General features: G+C 42.0%; 1 protein-coding gene across 5 annotated transcripts in view; it reads right to left on the reverse strand.

Annotated features, from left to right (window-relative positions):
* The window catches only part of ADAMTS9 (ADAM metallopeptidase with thrombospondin type 1 motif 9), a 164,176-nt gene that overhangs the window by 134,439 nt on the left and 14,671 nt on the right, over positions 1-15,066 (reverse strand). For all 5 annotated transcript variants that reach the window (XM_059161434.1, XM_059161432.1, XM_059161433.1 and 2 more), the window contains exon 4: positions 147-436. In XM_059161434.1, the coding sequence (XP_059017417.1) occupies positions 147-436 (290 nt within the window). The remainder of the gene's footprint in view (positions 1-146; positions 437-15,066) is intronic.

Genomic DNA, 15,066 nt, shown 5'->3' on the forward strand with positions numbered 1-15,066 from the left:
CGATCATCTGATGTTCTCTTCAGTCACTTGCCTGAATCGTTGAAATGCCAGCCCTGAGAATGATCCTCCAAAGCACGGGGTGGAAACCCATTTCCCAATGGCACATTTAGGGACCTCATAAATCACCTTCTTTGGAATGTACTTACAATTGACATTAGAGTTAAAATATAGTGTTGAAGGTTTGGTCCGTGGTATAAAACCATTTTGTAGTCTGCCACCACCATCACTTCTACAAACCGTGGATAGGATAAAAAACGTTTTGTTCTTCTGTGGGTCCTCTTTTCCCTGATGCTGTCCGTCTTGTTACTATAGGCAGAAAGGGCCTTTGTTGCTAGGCTGGCTTTTAATACAGCCACATCTTCAGCCAGGCTAGGTCTGTCTCCCAATCTTCTTGTTTTCATTTTCCTCTTGTCTTTGCTGTGACTATTTTTGTGTTCTGTAACAAATCAGAGGGCACACATTACATTTAAGACCACTTCTCTTTCATATTAAGAATTTAATTTGCCATATCTTAGAAGATGATGCCTCTGCTGTCAAATTATAGACAAAATCAAGTTCTACACACTGTGGACTCTATGGGAGAAATTCAATCTGCACTCTCATCTGAGTGACTAAGGAAATGGTTTAAGTGACTTGAAATTAGCTTCCCTTGAAGCTTCCATAAATGCTCACTTAAGGTCTTAGGAAATCAGGCACGAGTTTAAGGGAGACAATTGCCTATGACTCTTCTCATTTGGTAACCAAAGTCTTGCTGGGTTGTAAGCAGTTTCCATTCACTGTTCTTTGCCATAGATACAGTAAGGACCAGTAAGGGTACTGAGGTTTACAGAATGGAAATGGAGATGTTTCCTACACACCACGTTTGATATTTAATGAGATGTAGGAGAAAGAGGCCTGGGAGGTGGCCAGGCTAATGGACCATACAAAGGAACTCTAGAGAACACATGACAAGGTATTTTTCTAGGACCTCATGAAATCATTGTCTTACATGAAATGTAAGAATAGAATCACTGCTATTCATTGCCTCTGAATTTTTTTTTAAAAGATTTTATCTATTTATTTGACAGACAGACAGAGATCACAAGTAGGCAGAGAGGCAGGCAGAGAGAGAGGGAGAAGCAGGCTCCCCGCCGAGCAGAGAGCCCGATGTGGAGCTTGATCCCAGGACTCTGATATCATGACCTGAGCCGAAGGCAGAGGCTTAACCCACTGAGCCACCCAGGTGCCCTGCCTCTGAAGTTTTAATTAATTTAGTTTAGGGCTCCATTAAGGAAGTGGATTAAACTCAGAGAGGATAAACAGACCATGGAGGCCATGGTGTGTAATGCCAGATTAGCTCTACTCATTCTGACTCTTGCCTAGCTACGTCCTCAGGTCTATACAATCTTGCTGCTCAAAGTGGGGTCCGCGGACCAGCAGCACAGCAGCCCCTACAAGCCTGTAAGGACTGCAGACTCCTTCGCCCCACTCCAGACCCGAAAAATCAGACCCTCCAGTTTAACAAGACCTCCAGGGGATTCATATTCATGGTAATGCTTTGAGAAGCGGTGGTCCAGAATGTGGCTTGAAGCTTGTGTTGCTGGTGAAAATGTTCAAACTCAAAGTCATCAACCACACTATACACCGAATAAGCATGAAGAGTGCCTGCCCAAATAGGCTCGGAGTAAAAACAGAATTTCATCCGTTATCTTGCCTACCATCTCCTAAATGTGTTTTAAAGTTTTAATGCCAGCACCCTGTAGTCTAAGACAGACCACAGAGTTGTACAACTGACAAGTATGTTTATCTAAGATACAAAGAATAAAATTTATTACATGAATAACAACAACAACAACAAAGGGTAAGCCAGAGTTGTTTCCTATTTGCAGGGTTCAAATATTTGACCATAAAAACCATTGCTAAACAACCCATTTAGGCCAGGATGTATATTTTGCCCATTTTAGCAGGCGTTAAATACTGAAATCAGTCCATACTCTCATAACTTGTTTTGTGGTCCAGCCATAGCCCACAGAGCTAGCCCAAAGTCTGGTACACAGTAGGATTCAATATCATATTCTTTTCTGCCAGTCTCTCCTGAGTATATCCACATATGTTATACCCATGCTACATGGGTATTTAGGCCGTCCATTTTTAAGTTATCAAAATGACTATGGAATACATACTGATCAAGTACTTACTATGGGCCAGGCATTGGACTAGGCTCTTTTGTGTATGTTATCTCACAATTACTCTCAAAATGAGAAAATTAACCTCTACTTTACACATGAGGAAACTAAATCTCAGAGAGGTTGAGCAACTTGTCCAAAGTCACACAGCAGAAAGTGGTGGTATGAGGCATCAGACATGGGTTTGATCAATGGCCTAAAACGTGCTCTATTGGAGCAAGATTTCTCAAAAACTAAGGATTGAAATGGGCTCATGGTTTGGTTAAATCTCAAGTGAACAAAAGAGAGCATGTGGATATTTTCACAAAGACCAGCTTTTTACAATAGGTGTTTGGTGGCCATGTTGAAAAGTACATAGTTTTTAATATATTAAGAAACAGTGTCATTAATTTTATGAAAAACAAATACTCCTGTTTAACGTCTTCCATAAAGGCTTAATCTAATTGTTATATGCAGTAAAGTTTCGAAGGCTTTAAAGTCTCTCTTCTTCTCCTACTTTCTATTTCACTATTTTGTGCTCTAATCTTTATTGTTTTCTTCTCTCTGCAGGCTGTAGTTTTGTTTTCTCTTTCTTTTCTAGTGTCTTTTAAAAAAATATTTATTTATTACTTGAGAGAGAGAGAGAGCACAAGCAGGGGGAAAGGCAGGAGGAGACAGGGAGAGAAACTCAAGCAGACTCTGTGCTGGGCACGGAGCCTGAGCTGGGGTTCAATCTCAGGACCCTGAGACCATGTTCTGAGTGGAAACCAAGAGTTGGATGCTTAGCCAATTAAACCACCCAGGAGCCCCCCACCCCTTTTTGACTGTCTTAAAGGAGAAGATTAGATGATTGATTTGAGATATTTCTTCCTTTTTTTAAATAGATTTTATTTATTTGTCAGAGAAAGAGAGAGCAAGAGCAAGAAAGAGCGAGCACAGGCAGACAGAATGGCAGGCAGAGGCAGAGGGAGAAGCAGGCTTCCCGCCGAGCAAGGAGCCCAATGTGGGACTCGATCCCAGGATGCTGGGATCATGACCTGAACTAAGGCAGCTGCCCAACCAACTGAGCCACCCAGGCGTCCCATATTTCTTCTTTCTTAATAGAGCCTTTGATTGCTCTAAATTCCCCTCTAGGCATTGCTTGACTTGCATCCTATAAATTCTGGTATGTTCTATCTTCATGCTTACTCATCTCAAAGTATTTTCCAACCTCCCTTTTGACCTACTGGTTATTTTAGCATGCTGTTTACTTTTCACATATTTATGAGCTTCTTATTTTTTAATGTTTTTGATCTCTACTTTTTTCCACTGTAGTCAGGAAAGGTACTATGTATTAACTCTATTCTTTTAAATGTACTGAGTTATTCTTCTTATTATTTTTTATGGTCTCATGTATGATCTATTCTGGAGAACGTTCCATATGCACATCAGAAGAATTTGTATTCTGCTGTCACTGCACAGAGTGTTGTACAGATATCTGCTGGGTGTAGTTGATGTACAGTATCTTCCAAGTTTTCTATTTCCTACTGATTTTCTGCCTCCCTGGTCTAACCATTACCGAATATGGGGTATTAAAGTTTCAACAATTACTGGTGAATTGTCAGCTTGTCCCTTTATTTCTGTCAGTTTTTGCTTCATGTATGTGGTGCTCTGTTAGAATGTGCCCCTATATTCATAATGGCGAAATCTTCCTAGTGAATTGGCCCTTTTTTATTATAAAACATGTTGATAAACTTTATCAATAAAGTAATGTGAAAGAAGCCAGTCAGTATATGATTCTAGTCAAACAAAAGTTCACAATTAGGAAATCAAAAGAGACAGAAAGTAGATTAGTTGTTGGAGGTGGGGTGGCGAGATCAGGGGTTGGCAGCTGAAGCGTACAGTGTTTCTTTTTCAAGTGATAAGGATGTTCTAAAAGGGATGGTGATGAGGGTCACACATGTCTGTAAATACACCAAAAGCCATTACAGCGGACACTTGCAGCGGATGAATAGTATGGTATGTGAATTTTATCTCAATAAAGCTGTTTAAAAAAGAAAATACGTCACTTAGTTTGTGAAAAAGAAATACTCTTTACTTAGAGTCTTCTATAAATATTTTGATTTACCAGGTTTATTTGGAAGAAAAGTATACCTACAGTGAGAAAAACACTCAGCAAATGTTGTATTCACTCTTTTTGACCATTCAGGGGGGAAAATACACTCTCAGAGACTCACCAGGGGGGACGTGTAACATAGGAATATCTAGACGGGAATCCAGGCTAACTAGATTGACTAGAAACAGGGTTACTTACTTAAATAACAAAGCTGAAAAAATTCAGGCACTGATCACAACAAGACTACAATTTATAACAGAACAATGCATGTAAGTTCTAACATACCTGGAAGACCATTTTTTCTTTTTTTTAATAGGTAGAGAGACAGATAGAGAGAGAGATGAGGAGAAGCAGGCTCCCTGCTGAGCAGAGAGGCCAATGCGGGACTCGATCCCAGGCCCCTGGGATCATGACCTGAGCCGAAGGCAAAGGCTTAACCCACTGAGCCACCCAGGCGCCCCTGGAAGACCATTTTTTCACTCACAAGTAATCTATCTGTGTATCAAAGAAACAATTCTGTCTACTTTAGGTGGCATGAAAAACCAGGAATAAAATTACTTCTTCAGAATCAAAAACAACGTGTTCTGATATATAATACTTCCTGGTGTTTTACCCATCTGATCTTTTATCCTAACAAGTTACTATCCTATTTAATGACCCAATTAGCTCAACCAATTTCAAACACATTATCCATTTTAACAGGCAACTTTAAATTTAGCATTAAAAATAGTATGAGCTTTAAAGATTCAGATATTCACAATGGCTACAAATGCATGAACGTTGTTTCCAAGAACTGAAAATATGGAAATTGTAACTTGTAGACCTACTCCACTCTCTTGCCTCTGAATAGAATCTGTAACAACAGAGAATAATTTCCACCAAGAGACATATGGTGTTAAGGTAAAAAGAAAGTCATCCACATTTCTCTTTAACGACCTTGGAGCATAACAGAATTGAGGCCAGTGTTTCAAATGGGTAATGTCACTTTGCTACTAATTTTATCAGAACGGGCTATGTAATGAAATGTCACTCTGGTGGAAAGCACAGTACAAATTGTGTAATTTCGCTCTTCCTTTATTTTTTTTCTTTTCCTCACACACAGCTTTACATATATTAGTACTTTTTAAAATTTTTTATTTTTTATTAACATATATTATTAGCCCCACGGGTACAGGTCTGTGAATCGCCAGGTTTACACACTTCACTGCACTCACCAGAGCATGTATCTTCCCCAATGTCCATAGCCCAACCACCCTCTCCCTACCTGCCCCCGCCCCCCGGCAACCCTCAGTTTGTTTTGTGAGATTAAGAGTCTCTTATGGTTTGTCTATTAGTACTTTTTATTGAGAGATAATTTATAGGGGTTGCTAGGTGGCTCAGTTGGCCAAATGTCCGACTCTTGATTTTGGCTCAGGTCATGATCTCAGAGTCCTGAGACTGAGCCCTGCATCGGGGTCCATGCTCACTGGTGAGTCTGCTTGAGATTCTCTCTTTCCCTTCCCCTCAGACCCTCCCGGTCCTTTCTCTCTCTTTAAAAAAACGGAGAGGGAGAGAAAATTTATACAAGCATAAAATTCACCCTTTTAAAGGGTATAATTCAGTGGTTTTTAACATATTCATAAAGTTGTGCAACCATCACCATTATCTGATTTTAGGATATTTTCATTGCCCTTTAAGGAAACCCTGTACCCATTAGGGGTCATTTCCCCATTACTTCTTTTCCTCTAGCCCCTGGAAAGCACTTATCTAGGTTTTATATCTATGGATTTGCCTGTTCTGTCACTTCATATGAATGGAGTTCTACAATATGTGGCTTGTGACTCGCTTCTTTCACATTTTATTTATTCACTCTTTAATTGCTGGACATTTGGGTCTAACAACTCAGTTGAATAATACTGCTATGAACATGCATGTGCAAGTTTTTGTGTGTCCATGTTTCCATTTCTTTTAGGTATATACCTAGAAGTAATTTCTGGGTCATGTAGTAACTCCATGTTTACCATTTTAGGGAACTGCTAGATTGTTTTCCAAAGTGGCTGCACCCTTCTCTTGTCTCTTCTTGGAGTTCAGACATGATGCTTGAAAATAGGAAATCAGGGGTGCCTGGGTGGCTCAGTGGGTTAAGCCTCTGCCTTTGGCTCGGGTCATGATTCCAGGATCCTGGGATCGAGCCCCACATCGGGCTCTCTGCTCAACGGGGAGCCTGCTTCCTTTCTCTCTCTCTCTCTACCTGCCTCTCTGCCTACTTGTGATCTCTGTCTGTCAAATAAATAAATAAAATCTTTAAAAAAATAGGAAATCATTCTTTCAAGGTTGTTCTCCTTTGAGGAGTCTTCAAAAATTAATTACATTTAGTTAACTAAATAACTTATGAGCAACCTGTCCTAGTTCCAATCTTAAAGCAGCATGTTGAATGACAGAAGATACACAGATGGCAAACACATGAAAATATGCTCAACATCATATACTATCAAGAAAATGTAAATTAAAACAACATTAAAATACCACCACACATCAACTACAATGGCCCAAATCTGGAACACTGACAACACCAAATGCTGGCAAGGATGTTGAACAACAGAAACTCTCATTCACTGATGGTGGGAATGCAAAATGGTACAGCCACTTTGGAAGATAGTTTATCAGATTCTTACAAAACTAAACGTACCATGTGATCTAGCAGTCATGCTCGTTGGTATCTACCCGGAGGAGATGTTCGCAGAAGAAGCTGCACATGGATGTCTATGGCTAGTATTCATAATCATTAACACTTGGGAGCTACCAAGATGTCCTTCAGTACACAAACTGTGGTAGCACCGGGCAATGGAATGCTATTCAGGGCTAAAAGGAACTGAGCTAGCAAGCCATGTAAAGACATGAAGGAAAAGACATGAAGGAACCTGAAACGAATACTGCTAAGTGAAAGAAGCCAATCTGAAAAATGCTCTCTGCTGCATGATTCCAACTATCTGACATTCTGGAAAAGGAAAACAGCAAGGACAGTAAAAGATCAGTGGTTGCCGGAGGTTGGGGTACAGAGATATGGACAGACAGAACACAGAGGATTTTCAGAGCAGTGAAAATACTTTGTATGAAATCGTAATGATGGATACATGTTATTTTTAAACTTTTGTCCAAATCCATACACTATAAAACACTTAAGAGGAAATCATAATATAAATATGGACTTTAGGTGATGATGATACAACCAGATGAGGTAATCATTATTATGTCAATGTAGATTCACCAGCTGAAACAAAGGTACCCTCTGGAGATGGATGTTGATAATAGGGGAGGCAATGCACAGGTAGGGGCAGGGGAATAGATGGGCAATAAACTTAATACAAAAAAAAAAAAAAAAAAACAGAAAAGCCTATGATACCTCCAAAAATCAAAAGCACATTTGCATTCAGAGAAAAATGCAATACTTTGCACCCTGAACCGTTGCATGTACGGATAAACACATTCAGGCAGGTTGAACAGTGGAAAGTGGCACCAAGACCATGTCATAGTCACTCCAGTTGTAACACTGTATATCAGGAAGATGAGTTAATATTGGCTTTTCCAACTGTTCTGGCCTTGCTGACCAGTAAGGAGAAGCAGAGATGCTTAGGCCAGCACAGCTGCTCCAAAGGGAGCAACCCTCAAGCTCTTTTTGACCTTGGGCAAATAACTGACTCCCATTCTCCCTCTGGCCTCCCACTTAGAAACCTGAATAAGAACATTACCTATGTCATAGGCTTGCTCTAAGGAATGATTGGAGATCATGCACACAAAATGCCCAGCGCATAGGAAGCGACCCAAAAATATTGTTATGTTTTCTACCTTTCCCAAGTAATAAAGTCAGAACTAAAAAAGGAAGCATTTCAGGGAGAGTGACATTATAAAAATATTTTTCTGGATTACAGTAACAATTCCAAAGATATAAACTGTTTACATCCTAAGTGATCTTTTCTAAGTCACTTCTCTGGATGTCCGTTTCTCTGACCTCTTAAAGAGGTCATAAATCCTTGCTGCTACATTAAGGTGGTCTTGAGAATTAAATAACAAAGTGTACAGAAAATGCCACCTGGGTGGCTCAGTCAGGGAGGCACTGGCTCTTGATTTCGGCTCAGGTCATGATCTCTCTCTCTCTCCTTATGTGCCCCTCCCCCGGCTCTTGTGCTCATTCTCTCAAATCAATCAAGCAAGCAATCAAGCAATCTTAAAGAAAGAAAGAAAGAAAGAAAACTCCTTCTATATTATAAGTTGAATTTTAGAAATTACTTCTTGAACACCCATTTTATGCCAGGTACCGAGCTAGATAAGTGGATATAAACAATGGAAACAATGAAACAAAAATAAAACTTGGGGCCAATCCTTAAAAAGAAAGAATAAAAATAAATTTAAAAAATAAGAATAAAGATAAATAAAATAAATAAAAATTTAAGATGGCCTCATTACTTAAAACCTCATAGTAAAAAAAAAAAGAAAGAAAGAAAGAAAGAAAAACAACTGTAATATTCAGTTATTTTTTGGTAAAAAAACATCTTCAAGGAGCTTCATGTCACATTGCCATGCAATAAAACGCCTGTCATATTCTTAAGTAACTGGAATCATTTTAGAAAATAACAACCAGGCCTGGTTATTCAGCAGTTACTCATTGAGAGTTTCACATCCACCGGGGCTGGGCTAAGGAGATTCAAATGTTAACTTGAGCAGTTGGGAAGTTAATTATTGCTCTCTATTTTTATAAGGTTTATCAAAATTTAACTGAACTTCCTTAAGGCACTGAGCCACCTTGTGACCTCACGGTCCAAGTGGGCAGAGAAGTCACAGCACAGAAGCAAAGGGAGGACTGCCCCCCTTTCTGCTCTACCCTGCCTTGACAGCCAGAAGGAAGCTGGACGGGAATCCCGAGTGGTTTTGCACTTGGCTTCTGGAGGTGGACCAGCTCTTGTTGGTAGCCCTGCCCTAGCACTACTCTAGCCTCAGAGGCTCAGTTATCCCATCTGTAAAATGAGGATAATAACAGTTCTTTGTAGGGTTGACCATGAGGATAAAAGAGACAGCAAGTTAAATGCCCTTGGGACAAAGCAGGGCACATGGGAAGGATTCATGAAGTATTTATGGTGATCATAATGACTGTTAATTTCTCTCTCAGGCATTTGAGGTCTATCCCCTCCATAGGAATGAGGATGTTGATATTAAGGTTGCTCATGTAAAACAATGCTATTTCAGAAAGAATCTTCTACAAGAAAGGAGGGATGTGGAGGAGGAGGCTCAAGGATGCAGACCCAGTCCCTGCCCCCTTAGAACTCCCAGCCAGGAAAGCGCACATGCGGGCGGATGGGGGCAAGACATGTTCTGGAGATGAAATTGGACGCAAACTAGTGCCACTAACACTTCTACCTGTCTGTGGCTCCAACAGCCGCTAACATACAGGGAACCCAAAGCAGAGGCCGGGGGCAGTTCCCCGGGCTGTCTTTGCTCTACTCATATCTAAGATCTGCACGAATCAGGTCTGTTCAGAGAGTTAATGATGCCTTCAGATGGGGATTCTGCAGGAGAGAAAACACAGTCTACTGGGACCAGAGGAAGATGGATAAACAAGCACAGTGTGTGAAAAAGAGAAAAAAAAAAAGTAAGACATAAATACACAAACAGCCATAAAACCAATGAATGTTCTAATAATAAAGAACAATGAGTTTCCAGCAAGTGGGTGGGGAAGGAGCTGTGGAGGGAAACCGTCCTGTAAGAATGAAAACTCACCAACGTTTAATTTTTTTCAGGGTCCTCAACTGGCTAGCTTTAAAAACAACAGTGAGCCCCTAGATTCTCGCAAGGACCACGCCCCCAAACTCACTTCTCTGCACACATGGGGGAGCTTGGGGGAAAAAACAAAGGGTGTGCCGAGGCTCTAGGGATGCTCCGAGCTCCGTACCAGCAGGGACTGTGTATGTGCAATGGACAGTGGCGGAAGAGATTTTGCTGAGACTCCTTTTGGCTGGCTGGAACGTTTATGAACGGTCTCCCTGAGAGTGGTTTATGGAACATGAGTCCCCAGAACACATTCCTGAAAACAAATAACATTAAGTGTGCAAAATATTCCACACAGCATTTACATCTGGGACTTTCTCCATGCTCATTAGCATTTTAAGACCTCTGAGAAATCTTGCAGGAGAGCAACTAGTTTACATGTGTTTAACCACCCCGTCACTGGGAAACTGATGGGCTCTTGGCTGCTTTTCAGGGCAGGTGGGTGGTGGGGACTGACACAGTCCTGGGAAGATAATGAGATGGAGAGAAGCGTGCTAAGGGGCTTTCCTTTCCGGGTGGTGGTGGTGGGTGGTGGTGGGGAAAAGGAGATGCCACTGGCACAAAACACTTGAGAAGCTACTGTTAGAGTTCAAGGGACTGTGGTTGGCTGTGGGTCAGGGGGGTGGGAGGCATATCTGGAGGTCATCCCACCATCTTTCAGCCAAGAAGGGGGTCAAATTTGCTGACTCAGGTACTATACTCAAAGGCCCTGCTACTGCTTTCTCATCCAACTGCTCGCATCCCACTCAACTGAAGCCATAAAGAGGGGCTGCAGTTAACAATAATGCTGGAGGACGTGTGTGGAGACGGTTCCCCTGTGTCAGGACTCTTCTAAGCACTTTCCATGGACTAACCAGATTACTCCTCACAGCAACCCAACATGGTAGGGCCTTTGATGGCCATTTCTAAGAGAGGAAACTGAGGCACACCCGAACTAACTTGAGAAAATATTTAGGGAGTATCTATTTGAGGTAATGTAATAAGCTGAACATACCCAGGCCTGCATTTTACTAAGAGACCGTTTGGTTTTCCTATTACGACCCTACAAAATACTCCTGCAGAAATGTTGGCTGTGACTCATTCGATCTCTTTGCAGTAAAGGGAGGTTGGCCTTTCTGGCAGGGGGTGAGGGGGCCACGCCAGCTGCCCAAAGCCCCACCCCACACTACCCGCGGCCTGCTTTCAATGGCCGCCTCCTGGGCTCTGTGGTGACGCAGCGTGGGATCTTCTTGGCCAGCACTCTCCAGGAGAAATGAAATGGGAGCCACACACAGAAGTTATGCATTTCTAGTAGCACATTTTCAAAACACCAAGAGGACCAGATGAAATTAATTTGAATAATATTTTCTATGTAACCCAATACATCTAGAATATTATCATTTCAACATGTGGCAGTAGCTACATTTCAAAGGCTTAAAAGCCATGCAGGCCACCATCTAGGACGGTACCGTCTAGGCGTTTGCAGAGTGAATACCAGATCCAATAGGCTTATACCAGATGAGTTTGGGTTTGGGACTCAGAGGGACCCGTGCTGAAATCCCAGTTTCCCAACATTCCACCTGAGTGACTTCAGGCAAGTCAATTAAGTTTTTTGTGCCTCAATTTCCTCATCTGTGCAATGAGGATAATAATAGTTTCTCTCTAATAGGGCAGTGGCTGGGGTGCCTCGTTGCAGAGGCTGAGCTGAAATGAAGTGGCTTGGGGCCGGAGGCTATCTGACACTTCAGGGCAGCTGTAGGCAGCCCCAGGCTCTGTGCAGTGCCTGTGGGGGGTCCGAGGTATCACTCCCATATCAGAGATTAAAGAGCAGTTGTTGCTGGAGCTCTTTAAGAAGGCTTCTAAGCAACTAGGCGGGAGCCTATCTCCCACATTCCTTTGATACACGTCTCCCAGTTTACACACGACTAAGGGCTAGTTTACGCGCCGCAGCCTCTAGTACAAATCCGTTCCTGTCCTCACATCCGTGTTTCAGCCACCACGGAAATGAGGGGTCACAGGGACATATTCCAATCTGATCACAAGGGGGGAACCCCTAGGAATGCTTTCCAGCCACAGGCCACCTTCCTGCGGCACCAGGAAGCGGGCCTAGCTCAGACATTTTGTTCCTTTAAGTTCAGCTGTTGCTGGGATGACTTCAATCCCCTAAATGAATTAAAAGCCTGATGCTTTTCTTGGTGGCATGCAACCAGCTTCTTAAAGGACCTCACTAATTTATTCTTTATCCTTACACATAAAATCAATCCAGCAGCACTGCCACAACTCATGTGATTGCACTTGGGAAACACCGTCACTGCTTCTGCGGACAGCCTCTCCTGGATTTGCAGCTTGGGAAGCGCACAGGATGGGGAAATAAGGAGCCTGCATTCAGGGTCCACGTCTTCCTTCACCCTGGCACCGAGATGATGAATCCCTTAAAAAATGCTCAGCCTCGATCCTCTGATCCATAAAAAGAGGGACTGGAAAAGAAGTTCTCTCTAAAGTTCCTTCCAGTATTAAAATTTTATGAGTTCTTGTCTTTCACAAGATGAAACTGAACAGCGCCGAAAAAGGAGGTCCTAAGATTCAAAATGGGGTCAAGCCTACCTCTCTTGGCCATTACCGTTCTAAAAGAAGGTATCAAAAGAAATAACCAAAACAGGGGGCTGGGTGGGAGGGTAGAAGGAGACAGCATAACCCCAGAGCAGAGAGAGACCCACAGAAAAGAGGTGGGTGGCAGCTGATTTTCAGTAATGGGAAGGGAGCTGTGGGGGGTGGGGTGCCTTCATTATCCACTGCAAATTTTCTCTTTTGGACCTGCTGATACAGATCATAGTTACTGAGACCCATTCCCATTCCCATTCTCTTTAATCTAACTTGTTACCATGGAATAGCACAGATGTGAGAATAAGGACAGTGGTTTCAAAGAGAAAAAAAACAGAGCATACAATCAGTTATCTCTGGAAAAGCCTTATATTGCCCCCAGAGCACAGAACAGGAACTTTGGACTAAAGGAGTCATGTGTCCCATTTTCATGTCCCCTAGAAGCGTGTGGTCATAGGGGGCTGAATCTCACACTACTAACTTCTTCTATATCTATGTCTCTCTCGCTACCCTTTGGCTTTCTCTCCCTGCACGTACACATGTGCCAAAGAACAGTTGCTCTGAGTATCCAAGGCTCCCTCTGTAACTCTTTTCACCCGTGAGTCAAGAAAACACATTCCCACCATAGAGTACGCTGGCTTGAAATTGCAAGTTGTATTTCTAGATACCAACCAGCAATAAACACAGCAGCAGCATCCCTTTCTTTTGGCAAAGAAAATGGCTCTGAATAAAGAGTTCTAAATAAGCCTCTCCTGGCCCATCTCTCTGCACCTGTGTCTCAGACAAACTCTACACTGTAATTCTTCCTATCTCCTGCAATGCCATCCTAGGACAGCAGGACATCCACAGTACACAAATACATGCAATAGAGTATAGAAGCCACGTATGAAAGAAGTGTGTGCAAATTAACAGAATGAAAAGACAAACCACAGACTCGGAGAAAATACTGGCAAAATATTGGCAAACCAAATATCTGATAAGGGGCTCGTATCCTGAATATATAAAGTGCTCTCCAACTTCAATAATGAGAAAATAAGCATTCCCATGTTTTTTAATGGGTAAAAGAATTGCTGAGACACTTCACGAAGATACATGGATGGCAAACAAGCATATGAAGAGATGCTCCCATCATTGGTCATTAGGAAATCCAAATGAGATAGCACCTCACACCTATTAGAGTGGCAAAAAGTTAAAAAAACAAAAGCACACCAAATACTGGCAATACCAAGTGAAACTTGGATTCATACCCTGCTAGGAGCACTGCAAAGTGGTACGGCCACTCTGAAAAGGAGATGGACAATTTCTTACAAAATTAAACATACGCTTACTTTATAAACTAGCAATCTCGCTTCTGGGTATTTACCCAATGAAAACAAACACACTTCTGTTCACCCAACAACCCATAGCAAATGGTTATAGTGGCGAGCTATAGTGTAGCTGCCAAAAAATTTGTCCCTCAACCGGGTAATGAAGAAACAAAGTCTTGTCTACCCATACAGTGGGGCACTACTCAGCAATAAATAAAAGATAGACTGCCGACAAAGGCCACACAGTGGATGGTCCTTCAATGCACTAGACTGGATGATTCTGGATGATTCTGGATGATCCTTCTGGAAAAGCCCAAACCGCAGAGACAGAAAGCAGGTGGTAGACTACCACGGACACCAGGAATGACTCTCTGAACCGTGGTGATAGTCACATGACCATAAGTATTTACTCAAACTTGCAGAGCCGTGTATCAGGAAGAATGACTGCTGCTGCAGATAACTTATACCCAATAGAAAAATGGAAAGAAAACACTAGAAGTAGTGTAATAATAATAGTAATAGAAATAGGTAAATAGTAAATAGTAATAGAAAGTGAAAAGATTTGTGGAAAAAAATAATCACCACAGAGAATTTCTAAGGCCAAAGCCGTCTGTTTGAACTTTTCTCCACATACCACAAGCCAACTGCATTTTCAAGACGCTGCTCTGATACTAATGTCCCGTGAGGAATGGGAATCAACACATAAGGAAGTATTTTACCAACATTTTCCCCTGGCTTGATGTTGTTCCTTCTCAAAGTCTGAAGCAAAGTGATAGGAACAACCAGGACTGAGGACAGGTGACCCTGGAAAGGCCCTGATTTGGGGCTCAAAGTAAAGCAGGGAGCCCTCATGGTATCTCTGAATCCAGAAGCTTTACAGAAAGTGCTCCAGGGAGGAGGAAGGAAAGCTCGTCATATGTCAGGGAGTCCTAATTCCAGGCCCAAACCTAACTTGTCACTTTACAATTCCCAATTGCAAACTGACTCTCAGGGGCTTCAAAACACAGGTGAGTGAAATCCTTGAATAGTAGATAAAGCAGTCTTAGTAAATACTGTATACTGACACTCTTTCTATGGGTAGATTAAAAACAAAAAACAAGAAAACAAAGGAAGAAAGAGGTTTATCAAGGTACTCCAGATA

Source organism: Mustela lutreola, chromosome 2 (genome assembly GCF_030435805.1).
Source record: "Mustela lutreola isolate mMusLut2 chromosome 2, mMusLut2.pri, whole genome shotgun sequence".
NCBI classification, from domain to species: Eukaryota; Metazoa; Chordata; class Mammalia; order Carnivora; family Mustelidae; genus Mustela; species Mustela lutreola.